The sequence below is a fragment of the Spermophilus citellus genome, assembly GCF_964194105.1.
Source record: "Spermophilus citellus genome assembly, chromosome: 8".
Lineage (NCBI taxonomy): Eukaryota > Metazoa > Chordata > Mammalia > Rodentia > Sciuridae > Spermophilus > Spermophilus citellus.
In genome coordinates, this window is record NC_138189.1 from 41,972,880 (window position 1) to 41,991,538 (window position 18,659).

Here is an 18,659-nt window from a genome sequence, read left to right on the forward strand (position 1 = left end):
GTAACTGTCATCTGATACAGTGGCAGAGAAACAGTACAGAACAGAATGGAAAAAAATAAAAATAAAAAAATAAAATAAAGGAAAGAAAAAGAAAGGCGCCCAGAAATAAAGTGACTTAAAAACCCGAGATCTCTGTAAACTCCACAAGGCGCCCCTCCCAACTCCACCGCCCAGTCTCCAGAAGTCTCAGCAGGAGCTTGCTGGGCGGAGGCCATACCGACCAATAGAAATCAACTGTGTTGTTACAGGTTACGGAGCAGGTGGAGAAACTGAGCATGAAGAATTACCTAAACTCCAGCTCAGCCTTTTACCGCGGTGCCAGGCGCCACGCTGGACGCCCCCCCACCCCCTTGACTAACTGGAATGGAGAAGAATGTTGGAACCCATTTCCTAAACCCTGGCTCCCTAATTCCAATCCTCGCATCACCACCACCACCACCACCACCCGGGGTCCAGCCTCCTCCTTCCCCAGCAGGCTCGAGGGGCGGGCGGACAACCTTTATTGTCTAGGGAGCACCTGCCAGGTGGCAGGCCCTTGCCCTAATGCGCGCGTGGTGCCGGGCTTCACAAAGCGCGCGGGCAGCACCGCCCTTGACAGGAGCCACCTCGGGCGGGCTAATCACTTCACCAGGGAGGATCGGTGGAGAGATGCAGAAGCCTGGGGGTCGCACCCGCGCGGGCCCTCCCTGTCCCGGAGGGCACAGCCCTTCGGGATTAGCACGTCAAAAGAGCAGGGGCCAGACGCCGCCTGGAGGGAGCAAGACCCAGGCGGGGAGGGAGGGGAGGCAGAGGAGGGGAGCCGAGGAGGGGCGTGGCCGGCGCGCAGGGGGAGGGCGCTGGAGGAGGGGCTGCTGCTCCGCGCTCGCGGCTCTGGGGGCTTGGCTTTGCCGCGCTCGGTGCACTAGGGCTAGAGCTGGAACGTGGAACGGAGCTCCGATCCCAGCGCAACCACCGCGATGAGAGGCGCTCGCGGCGCCTGGGATTTTCTCAGCGTCCTGCTCCTCCTGCTCCACGTCCAGACAGGTGGGAGAGCACGGGGACCTTCGGGCCGCGACCGCTCGGCGCAGCCTGTGTCTCGGAGGGATTGAACACGCTGGGGTGCATCTAGAGAGGTGGCTGCCGGCCTTTCAGTACCCTTGCGTTCTGGTCTCCAGGAAGATTCTAGGTGGACCCTGGACTCTCCTGCGTCTTACCTCGCTCACCTGGGCGAGGAGCCCCCAGCTGCCGCTGCTGGTTGTCGGGCGCTGAGCCGGGGGTCTCACGCGAATGGGAGCAACAGAGGGGTTTAGGCGTGAGCGAGGCTGCAGGCTGCGGACGAGTTTGGGTTTGCTTTTGTGCCGACGGTGCGCGGGTGGCTGAGGCGGGCGGTTCACGGGTCGCACGGAGCGCGTTATCTCGCCTTGCAAGGCGCGGCCGCAGCTTCCTTTTGTTAAAAGTTGCGTGTGTTTGACCAGCGCACCTCAGGACCGGCCCGCAGCTCCTCCAGCGCACCAAGGGCAAAGTTGGAGAGCCCTTTCTTTGCTATGCGGTTGCTGATTTCTTACCGCGGGCGCTCTTTGTGCACAGAGCAGGGGACTGACCCGCTGCTGCCCCTGCTACGCGCGGCGCCACCGTGGAGACGAGTGGAAGGCAGCAGCGCTTCCCAGGCGCCCGGCTATAAATTTACCGGGGAAGCGCGGCGCGCTGCTCTGGGGCGGGACCCGCGAGCTTGGAGGTGGCGGCGAAAGGGATAACTTGGGCTGGGCGTGTGGCAGGCAGCCGCTAGGTTGCAGACTTTTTGCTTTTACAAACCCTGTTCTGGAGGCTCGTCCCTTTCTGCAGCGGTGTCGTTTTGTTTCTGTCACGCGCCGAGGAGCGGCTGCAGGCAGAGCTGGGCGACTGCTTCTCCGGGGAGGCAGGCACAGCGCGCTGGGACTCTGGAGTCTCAGACCCCAGGTCTCTCGCGCGCCCAGCCAGAGCACGTTACGAACCTGACCAGGCTCTGGAAGCCCTTCGTCCCGTTGATCGCGCACAGTAAAAGCAGGTGCCCGTTTTCTTAAGCAATTCTGAGATTCGCGACACCCCCTCCCACGTGATTGCTGTACCCAGGGCTGCCTGAGGTGGGGTGGGGGGGTGGGAGATGGAGTGGAACTTCCTGCATATTTCACTTGGTTCTTCAAGCTGTTAGGAAAATCCAGTTATATCCGCGCGGGAACTTGGATCTGAAGGTGGAGGAGGATCTGCAGCCTCTCAGATTCCTGCCTCCCTTCCCATTTCTCCAGGTGTCGCTGGTGCACGCGCGTGTGCGGGTTGCTTGACTAGTAGTCCCTGAAGCCCTGTTATCTGCCAGGTCATTTTAAAACAAAAATAAAATTAAAAAAAAAAACGTTTAATGTCACCCCGATGATGTTAAAGGATAGGAAGTGAGTTTACGTTGGAATCGAGCCCTATCGCAATGAGCTGTCGCGAGTAGAACACGGGTCAGTTTCTCCCTGAGTCTCCCAGCTTCCTGCCCCGCTCTCCATAGGCGAGCAGAGGGCTTCCGTGTGGGGGAAGAGAGGCCTTGCACCTGGATCCCTGCGCCTTCGGAGGGATCACCAGGGGTCACCAGTGAGAGTGTGGATTCTTTGGTGGATTTGATTGCTTACCTTAAAATGAGCCTCTAGGTTCTATTTTTTTTTTTTTTTGCTTTGTCCTTTATAATTTCATTAAAGGTATGTGAACTAGACCCTAGTGGTAGTGGACACCAGAAAAAAAATCATACTAATAAGATCATTACCTTTTAAAACACTAAATAAATCTTTGGTTTTCTTCCTTGGGCTATGTGGAATAGCCTACTCTGACAGCTTTTTAGCAAAGGGATTTTTTTTTTTTTTTAACCACTGAGCCACATTTCCAGCTCTTTTTTAAATTTAGATTTTGAGACAAGGTCTCACTAAGTTTCTTAGGGCCTCGTTAAGTTGCTGAGGCTGGCTTTGAACTCGTGATCCTCCTGCTTCAGCCTCCGGAGCCATTGGGATTACAAGCTTGGGCCACCCTGCTGGCTGGCAAAGGGAATTTTAAGGTGTGTCTCCTGGGGAGCAGCATGGTGTAGCTCCCAAGCTTGCTCTGCTCCTCCAGTTCTTGTCTCCTTTTCTCTGTCATTCACTGCTCCTGTGCCCTTGGGCAGGTTATTTACACTCTGGGGAGTTCAGTATCCTCTGGAGTGCTCCTGCAAGTCTTCCTGTCCAGAATGCTCCTCACTGTTAGGATTGTAGGTTTGGCATTCTTTCTCAACTGGTTCCCTCATCACTTTCTGCTTCTGTGAAATTCCTGCCTCTCCTGATCACCCGGACCTTTCAGCCCTTTTGAGGCATCCTACTGCTCTGTCCCTGGCTAAGCAGGGAATTGTAGTTTATGTTGCCTGCATTCAAATCCCACAAGCTCTCCTACATTGTTCTTGTAATGTCCTCCCCCCCCCCCCCATGGAGTTTACAGCTCTCAGTGCCCAACAGGATGAACCTGCAGGCACTAGTAAATCAGACCTCTCCTGTTCCTGCAGGTGTGAGCTGGAGTCAGCCTCACACCTGGGCATAAGGCATTCTGGATTATTTTCCTGTTAGCCATGATCTCATTTTGTAAAGGGACCCAGACAATTTGCTTCTCCCGGTTTTTGTCTTTTCCCATCCATCCACACACCCTTTTCCCCCTTAACTTTATAAATCATTGATGCTGTGCTTTTGCAACATGCTTTCTGATGTGCTTTAAATGTCACATTACACGTGCATTGTACCTAGTTGTTGCTCTATGATTGGAAACTGTGCCCCATGCCCTGTGCAGACAGCTTGGCAAAAAGCCTGCTGTTTGCCGTCCGCTCAAGCCCAGGGGGTAGTACCATTTCTGCCCCTACTATTTTACAACTGGAGAAACTGACTGAGGATAAGTCCGTTTGCCTAAAATAATCCATCAGTGGAGGAGCCTGAGATCAGCTCCATATGCCTAACTATATATCCATTTTACATGGCTCGCCAGAATCTGTTGTAAACTAAGATTCATGCCAACATGTTTAATGAGTGCTTACTATGTACCAGGTGTTGCTAGAGGTTCTGGGAGGACAGGATGACCAGTTCTGATGAAGAAAGCCTGGGATTACCTGTGGTGTAGCATTTGAGTTAGAGTGTTCTCATTTTAAGGGAAATATTTACTCTGGGAGGATTCATTTATAGCTCCTAGCAGGAGAGGTGTTTGACCCTGTGGTTTGAGTTAACAGTGTTAACTGTTCCATTTCAGTTAGGGTCCCTCAGAATGGAAAATAGGCTCTCTCTCAAATGATTAAGTCAGTTGAAGTCCACCCCCCCCAAAAAAAAATAAAAATGCCTTTAGCATCCTCTACTCGTGCATACTTGTGAAAGAGAAAGCCCCCAATAATGGCTGATACCACTGTTGTTTACCCCCAAGGAGCACGATGAGATAAAATGACATTTTACCGCTCATTGCCTTTCTTCTCCCAGAAGTTGTCACCAAGAACGTGCCAGGTATTTTCTGGGCTTTCCTTGTAGCACATCCATGTACAGATGTTGTTGTGGTGATGAATTTTGCTGCTGTTGTTGACAGCTGGTAGAAGTTACCCTTAGGATTTTGACTCATTTCCTCCAGTCTCCTCCAGCTGATTAAAGAAGGACAGGAGGAAATGAGGCAAATGAGCCATGGTGTCCTGAGCGGAATTCTCAGAGCTGGACCGCAGCGCTGGACCCCTTAGAAGTGGTGGACAGCGCTGCAGCAGCATTTTTTTTTTTTTTGCAGAATGAATTTAGTCGAAGAGTTGGCAGGCGAGGATGTGGGAAGTGCTTTATTTTGCTGTATTCATGTGTGGTAACTTTTCAAAAGTGGGATTAAAAGACATTTGCAGGAATCCAAGTATGCTAAATTTCATATGCAGTTTCAGTAACTCGAATAGATATTTTCACGGCTGCAAACCCAGAGTGAGGAGGGACTTGGAAGGGAATTAACAGAGGCAAAAGTTTGAATTGAAAGCAAATCCATTGCAAATCTTTGTTGAAAGTAGAGAGGACTTGTAGTAAACCTGGACTAGCAGCTCTGATTTCTGACATTCTGGGACATGATCATTTTTTTTTGACTTAAGGACTCCACTGGGTAAAGAGCAGTTTTAAGCCAACAGCCTGTGGGCATATTTCTTTAGCTCCCAGGATGCTTTTAAAGAAAACATTGAGACAGCCAGGGGCGGGGGTACATGCCTGTAATTCCAGCAATTTAGGAGGCTAAGACAGGAGGATTGGAAGTTTGAGGCCAGCCTCAGCAACTTAGACTCTGACTCGAAATAAAAAGAACTGAGATGTAGCTCGGTAGTAAAACGCCCCTGGTTCAATACCCAGTACAAAAACAAAAGACAAAACCAACATTGAGACAATATTTTACCAATCTAGAGAATTTTTATTATGGTTTCCAATTCTCTGTCTTCTTAACAGTTGAAAAGTGGCTCCTTAGAGTAAGACCTATACTTTTGTGGTTGCTTTTAGACTCTGTTGCTCTCTACTGCCAGCCCTTGGGCTTTTTGCACCTGGTCCTGGTGAATGTAAGCAAGACCAGGCAGGTGCCAGTGGAGGAAGTAGCATGGGTAGCCAGTCTTACATTAGTCTAGCGGCTCAGGGCTGGAGCCTCAGAGCAAGTTGCTTAACCTTTCTGAACTTCATTGTTTTATGCTAGTTTGACCACTTACTTGCTGTGTGGACTTTGGACGAATTACTTAACCTCTCTGAGCCAGTAAACGTGTTGCTACATATAAAGCTTTGAGAGTGGTGGCTCATAGTACCTACTAAATATATGTTAGCCATAATTGTTATCTGTAAAGAAGGATTTTTTTTTTTTTTATCTAAGATGGCAATAATGCCTACTCTTATTATGGCTGCCCTAAAGATGAGAAGGATTCTTATAAAGGGGCCTGGAATGGGAGATACATCTAATGAATGAATGAATTCCTCTAGTGGATAGAATTTGATTATTTCCCTTTATGGATCCTTCTATATTGGTGCGAATAACTACTAACCTGACATCTTTTAAAAGGAAATAAACTTTGAATTTTGATATAACAGTTGAGTTTTACATAGCTTTGGATCTTAACAGTTGGCAGTTCCTGGTCTTAGAGATTGAACAGATCTTAGACTCCCTCTCTCCCTCCAGGAAAAAATCCCCACACATCTCAGAAGATTTCACCAACAAAATTATCTGCACCTGATAATTTTCCCATTCATCTTAGGCTTTACCCTTCAGACTTGCATTTTGGTCTTGACGTATTTTCCTTAGATAGCTTCTGATGCATACCTTGACAGCTAGGTTTTCAACAGTTTTGTAAAATTCTAAGAGCTAAGCTAAATTGTATTATTCAGGGAACGTGGCATCAGAGTGAAGAGCTTGGTTTCTGAAATCGACCGCCTGGGTTTTTCCATCTCACTTCTGGCCCTCGCCAGCTGTGTAATCTGGGACCTGATGCCTAACACCCGCTCCCTGCTTAGGCTTCATTTTCTCAGCTGTGAAATGGGACGGCTGCATCCTGCTCCTGCAGGGACTCAGTGAGATTCTGCAGGTGACAGGCTGTAGGCTTGGATCTCCTGGCAGAGGAAGTGGGTAGAATCCACTGTGAGGCTGATGTTCTTAGGTTCCTCTTTCGGCTTTGTCTCTTAGAAAACATTTGGAAATGTTAAATCAGATTATGGAGGGTGTTTTGTTTGTTTTTGGTGTTACTATGAAACTTATACCTCGCTTTTCCGAAGTTCAGAGTTTAGTGATAACTGTGCACTAACTTTTTATTTTTAGCCAACTTTCCACCAAAGGGGATAGAGAGTGTGGGGATAAGATTTGGGGGAGGGTGAATCTGGAAATACCATTTTCTCCAGATGGAAATACCATTTTCTCCAGATGGAGGGTTCTCAACCTTGTTCCCTTATGTAAAGTGGCTTTGAAGACATTAGGAGAGTAAGGTGCTTGTCCTTGGCTGCTCTCCCAGGAGTGCAGAGACTGAGCTGAATTGGCTCAGGCACCCAGGGGTGCCCAGTAGATAGTGCTTTAATGGCTCTCCTGTTCATCAGCAATTGAGCTGCGTTTTGAACATAATAAATGCTCATTAAACATTTTGAATCCAGCTTAATGAAACTTTATCAATCCTGAGCTTGGGTCCTTCCAGGGCCCACAGGTATGGGCTAGAGTTAGGGGGGCAGATATACAGCGACTTGGTGGCATAGGTAGGAAGGGCTTTGGATGGGATTTTAAAAGAGAGGTGCTCAAGTCTTGGCAGGTGTTAATATAGATCACACTTCAGTACAAGTGTCCATGTGGGAGATAATATTTGAGATTAATTTCTGCACCTTAAAGGAAGAAGTGTCCATAGTTGAAGCTTCAATTGGAAAAAGCCACCGAAACATAGAGCAAGTCACATTAAAGTCCTCCTGGAAACTTGTCAGACCTTTGAGTTGGTGAGATGGCTGGGGTTCAGGAATTGGAGGGGAAGAAGCTGGGAAGGTCGACTCCTGATTGGCCTATAGGAGCAGTGGCGTGGGGGATATTTAGTGTTGAATTTGGTCCAGATTATGAAGGCTTTGAAGTTCATGCCAGCGTGACCCAGGAGCAGGGTCACTATTCCAGGGCCTTCTGCTCTACGGTTCTGTCCAGTTCAGCACATGCTACAGCCGGTGTCACAGTCTGGGACATGCAATGCCAAGTCCTATCCCCAAGCTTGGGACATTCCCTTGCTGTGGGCAGTCTCGACTAAGGAAGATTCTTTTTCTTCTTTTTAAATCTTAAAAATTTTGGTAAAAATGCACACAACCCCAAATTTTATCTTTTAACCATTTTCAAGCTCAGAGTTCTGAAGCCTTGAGTACATTTGCATAGTGGTGCACCCCATCTCCAGAACACCTTGTCTTGCAAGATTGAAACTCTGTATCCGTTAAAGAACAGCTTCTTCTTCCCACGTGCTCCCAGCTACTAATGTCTGTCTCTGAATTTGGCTCTCCTAGTTACCTAGTAGAAGTGAAATTGTACAATATTTCTCAGAAATTTTTCTAACTGGTTTATGGTGTGAGCTTGTCAAGGTCCTCAAGAATCATCTGGGATATGAGGTCGGAATTTCCTTCTTTTTAAAGGCTGAGTAGGATTCCACTGTATGTACATACCACCTTTTGCCTCTCTGTTCATCCAACCATGGGTACACAGGTTAGTTCCCCCTATTGGTGATTGTGAGGAATGCTGCTATGAGCCTTGGCATACGGGTATCTAAGGGAAAGTTCTGGAGGGGGCTCCTTTAGGATGGCTAACATGAAGGCTGATCACTTTGTGTTGGTGAGGACCTGGGCAGAAGGACGTCAGTCAGGCTCTGCAGACTGTCTGGTGGAAGGCCTGGAGGCCTGGGTGTGGGATCTGGGGATTATAAATAATTATGCCTTAAGTGTCTACCAGTCCTATGACGATAAGAATCATCTTCGTGGAAAAAAACTGCATGGCGGAAAGGCCATCTTGAATGTTTTTCTTTGCATGAGACCTTTTTTGGAAAGGTCTTATGGATATTTGGGTGTCAAGGAAGGCACAGAGTTGATGGAAGCTTTGGGAAATAGGTCTTTTGGAGACAACTTAAAGAAATGGAATTTAATAAGCCTGGAGAAGATAAGGTGTGGGAAGGGTTAGTGAATGACAGTCTTCAAATAGTTCTAGTGTGTGATGGAAGAGTGAGGCAGAGGCAAGAAAAGTGTCCCAGAAGAAAATCTGCGCCCCCCCCCCCCCCAAGGAAGGGCTGGAATTGACTTTGTTGCATTACTAGAGCTGGTTATAGGGTCTTCACTGGAGATATGAGGAAAGCCAAATAATTGTCATTTTGAAACCTTGAGGTCCTGCCCAACTCAATTGGTTTGATGACCTTTCAAGGACCTGTCTGAAATCCTTTCTAAATAATTTGGAAATGAGAACCAGCAGTTTTTCTTTCCCTATTCCCTTGGCTCATAAATGCTGTGTCGACTCTCAACAATTTTTGGCTATATTGAAAATAGCCAATATAGAACCTACAGCCTAAAAATAGGTTATTGATCTTTTGGGGTGGGGGACCTAAGCACAGAATAAATTGTGCACTGCGATAGCTTAAACTGAGTGTCAAAGACAAGTCAAAGGAAGTTTGAGGTCTCCAGGAACCCATGGGCGATTGTTTAGAGAATGGTGTGTACACCGCGGTGTCAGGTGGGACAGTCTGAAAGGATAAAGAGGACGGGGATGAACCAAGTGCCTCTTTTCCCCTGATTGCTCAGGAGTGGGTCATTCCCTGAGTGGTTTACCCACCACTCTCACTTCCTTCCCATCTGTCCTTTCCCTTTGGTCATGGTTCAATGACATGCATTAGATCAGTGGGGGAAGATGGTAGAAAGGAAATGGCAATTCAGCAGCCTCTGGTTGGTGACGTTGTTTTACCTGTCTCATCAAAACACCTGGCCTTGTGTGAGATGGCCTAGCATCTATGGGAGGATCAATGCTTGGTAGTTGCTAATGTGACGCCATTGGTAATGAAATTGAGCTAATAGTCTGGTCCTGTTCATTACTATGGCACAAGAGGACGCAGGCATCCCTCCTTGGGTGGAATGGCTGATTCAAAGGAGGTGATGGGACCTGAGAGAAATCTTGAAGAGTGGAAGGGGATTGGGGCAAGGGGATGAGCAAAGACAGAGGGTGAGAGTTAGCAGGAAGGCCCCCATAGAAGGACTTTCTGGAGAGACTGTTACACAAGGTGAGATGGGATTTTTAGAGCACCTGGATTTTTATTTTTCAGTAATTGAGGTATTTCCTGCAGTGCCATTATGTGATGAGATTTTTCATAAATGTAATCTGGTGGAGTAGAAGCTTATTCAGAGAAATGACTTTAAAAAATGGAAAAGCCTGCATCTCACTTCTGCACGTAATTACGTCTGTTGCATGTACAATGCAGATTCTGTATGAAGATGTTCTGAGTTTTTGAGTCCAGGGCTAATTATGCTCCTCTTCTTTCCTACCTTCTGTCCCCAGCCCCAGCCAAGATTAGAAAGATTTCTGGTCCTGATATATGATTGTGGTGATAGATCACCTCTTATTCTTTGTTTTATTAATAGATTTTTAAATCTTTAATAAAATGATAAATGTAGTATGTAGCAGGCTTTAAAAGCCTTATTTATGTCAATTCATTTGTTCAAGCACAGTGACAGGAAGGCCCCCAAACCTTGATAAGGGTCCTGTGTGGGCTGGGACACTTTGCATTTTTGTTCCTGATTCCCCAGACCATCCTGCATTGGGGGCGGTGGTGGGGTCCTGGTGGTGGCCCTCCCCAGAATAGATGGTGTTTGGAGGAGAAGATGCCTGTTTGTGTTGGGCAGAGTTCTGTCCCCTAAGGAAGAGAGTCATGGATGACAGTTGTCTGGGAATGCCTTGTTCTTGACCAAATGGGGGTGGGGGAGATGGAAATACAAAACAGGAGACACCCTGATTCCTTTACATTTTGTCTTTAAGTTATTTAGTGAGAGGAAAGATCCAGCTTCATTTGGGGTTGCCCCTGGTGACTCATGTTATTTCAAAGGATGTTAAAAAAATTCCTAAACAAACTGGGACTTCCAATAATTTGCATATATTAGCCCCTGGATACTCTTAAGCACAGGAATTGCTTGACAGAGCTGAGAACAAAGGATGTCATCACAAAGAACTTCCAAAGTGAATGTGTCTCTTTATTGGAAGGAAGTATATATAGAAAGGAATCCGTTGTAGATACTGGCTTCTGAAAATAGTATTTACTGGAGATTTTAGGGGTGTGGCAGGTAGCTGGTGATGCTGGCTGTTACTGTGTGTGACCAGTGTATGTTTGAAAAGAAAATGAGACTGTTAAAAAAAAAAATCTTGAGAATTTTAGTTGGAATAAAGGCAATACGGGCACTTTTAAAGCAATACAATTTTTAGCTTGTAAGATATTTTAAATGCATTTCCGTCCTAATTTTCACAATGTAGATTTCCCCCTTAACGGCTGATGTACCTTGGAAAGAGTTTCAATTTAAGAAATGGGTGATATTTAGTTGGCTGGTAAAAAAAACACTGCTTGGACTGGTTTTTCCAAATTTCTTTTTTGTCATTGTTAAATTAATTTTAAATCTAAAATTAGGTTATTAAGATAGCCAACGAGAATGTCAAATGGAGATACTCAAATGTTTTTCTGTTTGTTTTAGTAAAGTCTATCTACTATGGGGAAATAGTAGATGAGTTTTTAGCTGATTCAAAAGCTTCACTTTAATAAAAGAGAACTCCTCCACCCCATTTTTTTTTTTTTTTAAATAAATCTAACATATGTAGAAGGGTTTGTGAGGCTTTTTTTTTTTTTTTTTGGTAGATCTGAATGTGTTGCCTAATTTACATTCTAGAATTTTCAGGGGGATATTATTTAAAATGATCATCCCACTACCTTTCAAAGAGGGAGGCTGGCCGTGGGAGCGGATGCAGACTAGCAGGCTTCTCTGTCCACACAGCACAGGACACGACACCTGCAAGAGCAGGTGCTACCCGAAGACAGCATCATTCTGTGGTGTCTCTAAGCTGACCCTGTGAGGAACCCATAGGTTTATTCATACATAATTATTGAAATGCACTGGGTGGGGAGACAGCCCATTTGGCTGGATCCTCCTGGGGCTTATGCTTTAGTGAATTTGTGTGTGTGTGTTTTTTTTTTTTCCCCCAAGACTTTAGATCCAAGAGCACAGAAAGAAAAGGGGGTGGAAGGGGAAGAAATTGAGAGTCTCTTAGAGAAAATAGTTTAATTCAGGTTTATTTCAGCTCCCATACTGTGGTCAATGAAGGGAGACAGCTGAGGAAGGAGAGTTTCCTCACAAGGGCAGAGGGACTGGCTGGTGGGGGAGGAGAAGGAAGTCCAGACAGGGCAGCCAGGAGAGCAGAAAAAGGGGTGATTTGATTTGGGGGGTGAGGGGAGACTGGGAGGGCCTATAAGTGGGAGCTTTCTGAGTTCTTGTCACCAGTGCCACCAGCCCTGCCCTTCCTGGAAAGGCTGAGCGTTGATTGATGGATGTCCCAGCCTTGCACCACTCCAGCCTTAGTGACTTCAGAGCATGTTTTGATCACAGGTGTTCCTGGTGATGGAACACAGCAGGAATATCCTCCCTGGAGCCTCAGTGTGCCAAGGTGTGTTGTGAGTCTGAGGTTTGGAAACTCTCCATTTTTCCAGAAGGTACCTGAGTGTTCCTTGACAGCTAAGAGATGCTTCAGGGGTCTGGACTGGATGCTTTTGTAATCTCTTGAAGGGCAGAAAGTTCTTTTATCTTGTTAAAGTAAAGGAACTGGTTTCAATAGGTACCCTGCTGAGGGCTGCTCCTGACTCACTTTTGACAAAGCCCCCTTTAGCCACCATCAGTCCTACCTGCACTGTGTTTCAACTCTCCCATTGCTGTCCCTGGTCTGGGTGAGGTGCCCGCTAGAAAGGGGACCTTAGAAGGGACATTAGAGCATCTGAGTTTTGCATCTTAGCCTTAGGATGGCCTTTCAGAGGCCCCTGAAGTGGTAAGCTTTAAAAAGATGGACTCCCAGGGTAAGAACTGGCAGTGAGGAAGGACTCGGGACTGGAAGTTTCTTCTAATCAGTTCTGGGGCACTGGAACAGACTATTGCTGCTCTGGTGGTGTTAGTTCCAAGGAATCCAAGATAGAGGTTGTCTAGGGACAGAAAGTGATAGCATCTTGAGTTAGGACAAGATGGCATCCCCAATGACCACAGTTTTGGTTGAGAGTGTAGAAGAGGTGTCATTTAAAAATTGTGATGAAGCTACCAGAGATGCACAGATGGGTACTTAAGTAATTAATGAAGTCCTGTACTTGCTTCAGGTTTGACAGCCCCTTTCATCTAGTGTAATCATTATACTGGTCAGTACCTGTTGTTTTGGGTAAGGATTTCAGGGCTTGTATTTAAATAGATGATGTTAAAATTTGCTACCAGTTGAATAGGTAAGGGTAAACAAGTTTTAAGAAGCAGTAGGGAGCCTATGATTTAATATATATGTATATATATATATATATGTATGTGTATGTATATAATATATATATATATATATACATACTTTTTTTTTTAGTTGTCATGGACCTTCATTTTATTCATTTTATGCAGTGAGAATCGAATCCAGTGCCTGATAAATGCTAGACAAGTGCTCTACCACTGAGCTACAGCTCCATCCTGAGCCTATGATTTCTAAGCTACTCTCTGAGTAATTTGAAAACCTGTTGTCAGCCATTGTGTTTCAACATGGAGGAACTGAACTTCATTAACTTTTATAAAATCAGTTTTTATTTTGGTGGTATGTGCCCGGGATTAAACTTAAGGGCACTCGACCATTTAGCCACATCCCCAGCCCTATTTTGTATTTTATTTGGAGGCAGGGTCTCACTGAGTGGCTTAGTGCCTCACTTTTGCTGAGGCTGGTTTTGAACTCCCGATCCTCCTGCCTCAGCCTCCAGAGCTGCTGGGATTACAGGCTTGTGCCACCCCACCTGGCTTTTTCTTATGTGTTTTTATTATGGGAGCATCAAGGCCACAACGCAGCTTCAGCACTGCCGACAAGGCAGCCTTTCTGCTTTGCCTCTACCCTCCATCCTACCTTGCTCCACGTCATCTGTCACTGTTTTCAGCATGTAGCTCTAAGACACAGACTCCCTTTTCTAAACATAATGATGCTGTCAGCATCACGTTCTTCCAAATCACTGTAATTCTACTCTGTCATCAAGGATCCAGGGTACACATTTCCCTTATGGAAAATAAATATGAAAGTGTAAGCAAATATATTAATAAAAGAAACCAAGAAAGATGCATGCATTGCAATTGGTTGATATGTCCTTGTGCCATTGCTTATCTGTAGGCTTGGGTGTGTTCTCTGTTCTCTGTGGTTTTTCAGTCTGAATTATGCTGATTGCATTCCTGTGGTAATTAACATGTTCTATTCCCCACATTTCCTGTAAATTGTTGATCTAGAGGTTTGATCATTTTTTTTTTTAAACAAGAGTGTTGGATAGATGATATATTCTTCTATTCGTTCATTTTCTCTGACTCTCTCAAATACCTTTGGACATTTGCAAAAATTTTGTATTTTTCTTCTATATTTTATGGGTTTTGTTTTTTCCTTTATACTTATACCTTTATACAGCACTGTGACCCATTCTTGCAGGACTGTTTTCTGTTGGCTTTCAACCGTAACATTTAAATGAGTTGGTGGCCTGATCTTTTCTCTCCTGAGCAGAGGATTTCAAGAAATATCCTCCTCCATTCCAGTTTTAATCTATGAATAGGTGAACAGCTGTTTTCAGAACTTGCCGTTTTCTCATTTTTCTGGCGGCCCTACCAAAACTGCTGTGTTGGCGCATGCTCCATGTAGTCTTAGTTCTCAGGGTCAGTCTGCACTTAATGCTGGCCACCAGCCCTGTCTGCCCTTCCTTTCTGAAGTCTTCCTGTAGCACATGCCTCAGGAGGCACCATGGGAAGTGTTTCCTGCATTACACGATCACAGCTGCCTGCTGTAGCTTTTATACTTACAGGTGGGAGTATGATAAATCCATGGCCCATCTTGTCTTTGCTGAGTTATCTTTAATATTTCACTCTAATATCTTTTGTTGTAAAGTGTCTTCAGAGTCTCATGCTAATCAGATTTTTTTCCCTGCACATTTGACTTGGCATGGGTGCCTGGATACCCCAAAGACTCCTTTTACCTTTTTTCCTTGAAGTCGAGCAGTTTTATAGTGTTGGCAGTTCTGTGTTGATCCCTCTGCCCCCATGATACGCTGCTTTAATATGAAATCTCAAGTGTTCTTTCCTTTCTTCTTCTTCCACGCTAAAGATATTTCTTAAATAGCATAGGCTGTTCCCTCTGTCCCTTAGGAACTTCCTTCTGTTGGCTTAGGAACTCCCATTATGTGTATGTTAGGTCTTCTTTGCCTGTCTTCTATATCCGTCACTTTCTCTTAAATTCTTTTAGTCCCTTTATAATTAAAAAAAAAAAAAAAAGAATCTTTCCCATCTTGTAGACCATTTAAGGCACTATGCATTTTTGTTTGTTCCTATGTTCTCTTTATCCTTCCTTTCTGAGATTATTTTACTTCTGATTCTTAATTCTTTTGCCTCCCTTTGGAAATGTCCATTTTTTCTCCAGCCAACTCCTTTTTGAGTTTTAAAAATTCTGAGAGTTGCTATGTTTTTATAGTCTCTTTGATTTGCATAATTTCATTTGGTCCATTTTGAACTATTAAGTTGTAGTTTCCTTTTGCATCCTTCCTGGCACTATCGTATTGTTCCTATCAGGGATCTCATTCAGCCCTGTAATTTTTCTTAAAATAGATATTTGGAATTTAACTGTAATTCTTTTCTGTTTTTTGATTTTTTTTTTCCCACTGAGTTTTCTTGTACTTTTTGGCAGGGTTGGGTTAGTGTGGTTTTTCTAGCATCAGGGTGATCCACTGATATTATTTTCATGAAGCAGCGAAATATGGACTCTGTTTCTTAATCCTATGATCTTGCTATCTTTTGTCACCACCCCCACTTTCCACCCAGCTAGACCCACCCCGCCTTCTGCACTTTTCTTAGATTCCATCCCCTGCATTTCTGCTCAGGGAGGGGCTCTGTCCTGGGTTATTAATTTAGAGGGCCCAGACCTTCCCCATTGCAGAATATTCCAGCACATTGGACAGAAATGCACCCCAATGCCCTCTGTGCTCCCTAATAAGATTGCAACGGCCTCTCCCAGTCTCTGTGGGCATTCTCAGAAGGTTCTCCGAGCTCTCCAGGAAGTAGCTGATGGTAATCCTTGTAGCTGCAGGTAATTTGTTTCTACCTCATGCACAAGGGTTCCTGGGATACCTTATGACTTCCTGTTGTTATAGATGTTTTCTGTCATTTTTGATTGTGCTCTATTTGCCCATTTTTATGGTTGAGGAGATTCAACAAGTGTGCTTCCATCCCTGCAGCCGCTCCCACCTTCCCAGAGTCTATATTGACTTTTGAACCAAAGTAGTTTTAACCTCTGGGTCTACCAAAGCTAGACCAAAGGGAAATATTAAGTTCCTGGTAGCTGCTTTAAAAAATGATTTCCTTTCGAAATTATTAAAAATTTGTTGCAGTGACAAAAGTTAGCGGTTGTAAACTATCTGGAAACTGATTAGTATGGAAATGAACACGTTCCTGACATTGGCTTTCTAAGCTTACTGTTTATGCAAACATAAGGTTGAAATCATGCAAGCACCAGGAAGCTCATTGCTAAGGTGTTGTTTCTGAGCAAAATTTATAAGAAGTGACACCCTTTTGCCATTATTTGTTTGGTATAAGATTCCTTAAGTTCTGAAGGAGGTAGCGTTGTTTTGGGTTTTGAAAGCATTAAACCACATGTATTCTTTTAATGCCATCTAAGAAAGACAACATCATTACTTAATTAGGTGTATTTTCCTTTCAGCTTTTTTCCCCCCCAGTGAAAAATTTGCATATCTCTAATTATAGTCATTGGGAAAAAAATAGTATCAGGGCTTGACATATTATTAATTTAGATTTCCAAAAATATTAAATTTCCTTCCTCCAACGTGAGTTTTTCTTTTTTCCAGTTGCTCACTAATTTTAATTACCTAACTGAAAAGTTATAATTTTAACATCCCTCTCCCCACCTTTTAGGGATGGTCATTATTCTAAAACCATATAAGGAAGGAGTGAAACTTTCTCAATGGACATATTGGAAACTCTTTTGAAAAATTCTGGAAAACACAAAAAGATCATTTTCAAATGTTTCCTCTTGTTTTCTACAAAGAGATTGAGAAGAGATCATTTTGCGCACGGGGCTGCTCATTAAGAATTCCTTGCAAAAGGGAAGCAGGCTTAATGTATTGCTCTAAGTGAATGTCACCCCAGAAAAATTAAGAGAAAAGTGAGCAGTCATTAAGCAAATTGACCAGCAAGCGTTCTGATGAATGTTGAAACAAATTTGAATAAACCAATTTTGTCCATTAGTGTGCTTTTAAACCAATGCGATTGTTTGGGTCTAATTATTTTCGATTTTGTTTGTTCAAATGTAGAATGGCTTCAGAATTAACTATTGCAGCAATTATCTGATTAGCAATTTAGGAAATTGGTGAACTGGTATCTGCCCAAGCACTAAGAAATGCCTGATATTTGACAGGACCCTGTGCAAGATTACGGCCTGTGCCAGGACATGCCTGTGCTCTCTACTGTTTTTCACCTGCTGTGAGGGTTCAGAGGCCGCTGTGGAGAAACGTGGTTTGTGGATGTGGGCACTGGGCCGTCAGGATCGGCTCGGTGCAGCAGATTGCAGTCTGATGTGCTGCAGAAGTTGCCTTTGCCACCCAGTGTCACTATTCTGGAGTCCTGTAGCTGTGACTGGTGCATTCTGCAACATTTCCCACTTTGAAAGCTTGGGGAATCGAGAAATCTGTGCCCGACTGGCTGCCAAGGCTCATCAGGGGGACCCAGCACGAGGCCGATTTCTAGGTGTAAAAGCCAGGCAGATTCGCTCACTCAAGAAAATCTGTTTTTGCAGGTTTGCTTTGAGTTCCAAGATACAGATTCTGGTGCACTTTCTTGCTGCACAAGTGCCCCGAGTTTGGGTTTCTTCTGCTAGCTGACTGCCTTGAAGGGCAGGGGGTCACCCATTCTTCAACTGGGACCTGGACCAGCAGTGTCCTGCAGTTCCTGGCCCCTGGTAGAGAACCCCCCTGCCCTGACCAGCTGCATGGCTGGGAGCAAGCCCCAGCAATCTCCTTTAACAAGCACCCCCTCTGCCCCACCCAGGAGTCTACTCTGGGCTGAAGTTTGAGAACCACTGGTCTAGGGTGTCACAATTACTGGACTTTGTCACAGTGCCAGGCTCGTGGCCTCTTGATCCTTTAAGGTCAGACGAGGGTGCAATTCTCAGTTCTCTTTCTGTCACACTAAGAAAGATAGATAGGAGTTTCGGTTAGTCCAGACAGGAAAACAGACAATTGCAGTACCCTGGGATAGCACCCAGGCTTCCAGAAGTGTGCACCGGTGGGGTGGGGGAGGGGAAGAGAAGGCCCCTTTAGAGGTGATATTTTATAAGGACGTATGTGATTGTCACCCACCCTGACTACAAGCTTTCAGAGTCTGCTCAGGAATTAATCGTGTCCTCTCAGGCTTGCTGGTTTTCACCTTGCACACAACACCTGCCTTGTCCTTTGATCTCACCTAAAGGTGTCCAGGTCTGCTCAGGGTTCATTGCCAAGGGCATAGCCCTTCTCCCTAGCCTCCTGTGTACCTCAGGCTCAAGCTCCTGAGTGGTCCTTGCAGTCCTCTTGGATTCCCAGAATGGGTAAGTCCCCTTGGCTCTGACTCTGCAGCTGATTCCTTGACACTTATCACATTTTAATTCTATAATTGTGTTATTATTGGTTTATGCCCCCCCCGCCCCCCAGCTAAATATAAACCCCATGCAATGGGGGTTGGGGAGGCCTTGCCTTGTTCACTGCCATCTGGGGCCCAGCACAGAGCAGGTCTTCAGTTTGTTTTTGGATGAATGAAGCATAGGCGTCATCTTCACCTTTATTTCAAGGACATGGGGGCTGGTTAATGTCCAGATTTGATAGAGGTGTCACCTAATGAGTTTTGGGAAGGTGCATGGACTCTTCCCAATGAAAA

At 45.2% G+C, this 18,659-nt stretch overlaps 1 protein-coding gene across 4 annotated transcripts in view; it reads left to right on the plus strand.

Moving 5' to 3' along the window:
- Window positions 1–849: 849 nt before the first annotated feature.
- KIT (KIT proto-oncogene, receptor tyrosine kinase) overlaps window positions 850–18,659 on the plus strand; it is a 77,888-nt gene continuing 60,078 nt past the window's right edge. For all 4 annotated transcript variants that reach the window (XM_081304166.1, XM_081304168.1, XM_081304167.1 and 1 more), the window contains exon 1: window positions 850–1,023. In XM_081304166.1, the coding sequence (XP_081160292.1) occupies window positions 957–1,023 (67 nt within the window). In that variant the 5' untranslated portion in view covers window positions 850–956. The remainder of the gene's footprint in view (window positions 1,024–18,659) is intronic.